This window comes from Cryptomeria japonica, chromosome 3, assembly GCF_030272615.1.
Source record: "Cryptomeria japonica chromosome 3, Sugi_1.0, whole genome shotgun sequence".
Taxonomy (NCBI): Eukaryota; Viridiplantae; Streptophyta; class Pinopsida; order Cupressales; family Cupressaceae; genus Cryptomeria; species Cryptomeria japonica.
Window position 1 is genome coordinate 362819849 of NC_081407.1, and position 1768 is coordinate 362821616.

The window sequence follows — 1768 nt, forward strand, 5'->3', positions numbered from 1 at the left end:
TGTTGCTCAGGAGATAGAGGAGGAATGGGATTCAGAGGAAGAAGATGAATTAGAAATCCTCGACACCAAATGTGTTAATCAATCTGTGACGACAATGCTTGGGAGTGGCAAGAACAACAAAGGTAGACAAACAAACAAATAGAAGAGGGAGGAGGCAACTGAGAAGTGATTATTGAGTGTGGTGGAATTTCTGAAGAGGAAAAGTACCAAGGGAATTAATCGCTCCCTTGGGAAGCAATGAATATTCTCAACTGGAATGTCAGAGGTCTGATGGCCCCTGAGAGACATCGGATGGTGAAACGCCATCTGGAAAAAGTAGCATGTGATATAATAATGTTCCAAGAGACGAAATGTTGCACTACGGATGGAGAAAGATTTGTAAACCATTGCAGGGGTTGGATGGGCACTTTTCAAAATGCGGAGGGACCATCTGGAGGATTGGGAATTCTATGGAACCCAAACACAATAAATGTGTCAGGAGTCAATAAAAGTAAAAATTGGATTTCATGTCAAATTCAAAGCAAGTTAAATACTTCATCTTTTCTATTATGGAGTATCTATGGGCCCAGTCATACAGTTGAAAAAACCAAGTTATGGGAGGATCTCAACCAACAAATTCGACAAAGTGGTACTAAGAAATTTATTGTTGAAGGGGATTTCAATGAAATTATGGATCTATCAGAAAAGAACAGAGGCATGAGTATAATAAGTAGAGATATGTTGGATTTTAGAGAATTTGTTCAAAAGATTGAGGCAGTGGACTGCATACCATCAGAAGGATGGTTCAAATGGACAAATAGGAGGATGGGTTTTACAAACATTACAGAATGATTGGATAGATTTATGGTTGGGTCGAATTGGATAATGAAGAGTATACGAATGATGGTCAAGACTCTTCCTTATAGCCTCTCAGATCACTTCCCAATACAACAAGAAATTGGATTTGAAATATAAATTGGGGTGGTAGATACTTCAAGTTCTAGAACATGTGGCAGAGAGAAAAATATTTAAAGGAAACCATCGAAGGTTGGTGGATGGATTGCAAACACATTAAAGGTACACCCAGTTATTGCTTTTAAAAAAAACCAGCTAACATTGAAAATCGACTAAGAATTTGGAATAGAGAAGTTTTTAAAAACATATTTGAATAAAAGGAAAAATTGGAAGGGGAATTAGAAGTTTTGAATAAGAAAACAATAAAGGATGATATAAAGAAGATTACTTGGAAGAGAAAGAGTTGAAGGATAGATTAACATAAATTCTCGCTAGAGAGGAAATTTATTGGAGGGATAAGGCTAGGAAACTTTGGATCAAAGAGGGAGACAAAAACACCAAATACTTTCATTCCTCTATCAAAACAAGGAAGGTCTTCAATCAAATAAGTGAAATAGAATGTGAGGATGGTCATAGGTTGCAAGTCAGAGATAGTATTGGTCAGGCTGCAGTAGAATATTTCTCAAGTATCCTAAACACTGCAGAAAGTGATTTTCGCGAAGGACTGTGAGGATATACTAAAGGCCTAAGCTAATTATCATCAAGGACAACAAAATGTTGATGGCTCCCTTTTTAGAAGATGAAATTTGAGCTTCTTTGTTTGGTCTCCACCTGAACAAAGCACCAAGGCCATATGGCTTTAATGACAAATTCTTCCAGACTTGCTGGAATTTCATGAAAGGAGATATTTTGAAGGTGGTAGAAGAAGTAAGGAAGAAAGGGAAATTTTCAAAGGAACTAAACAACACTATCTTGGTTATCATTTTGAAGAACT

The 1768-nt window shown here is 36.9% G+C and overlaps 1 protein-coding gene across 1 annotated transcript; it reads left to right on the forward strand.

Moving 5' to 3' along the window:
• Positions 1-237: 237 nt before the first annotated feature.
• LOC131874170 (uncharacterized) lies at positions 238-831 on the forward strand. The gene has a single exon (XM_059217420.1). It carries the CDS (start codon positions 238-240, stop codon positions 829-831), a length of 594 nt encoding a protein of 197 aa, XP_059073403.1.
• The last annotated feature ends 937 nt before the right edge of the window (positions 832-1768 follow it).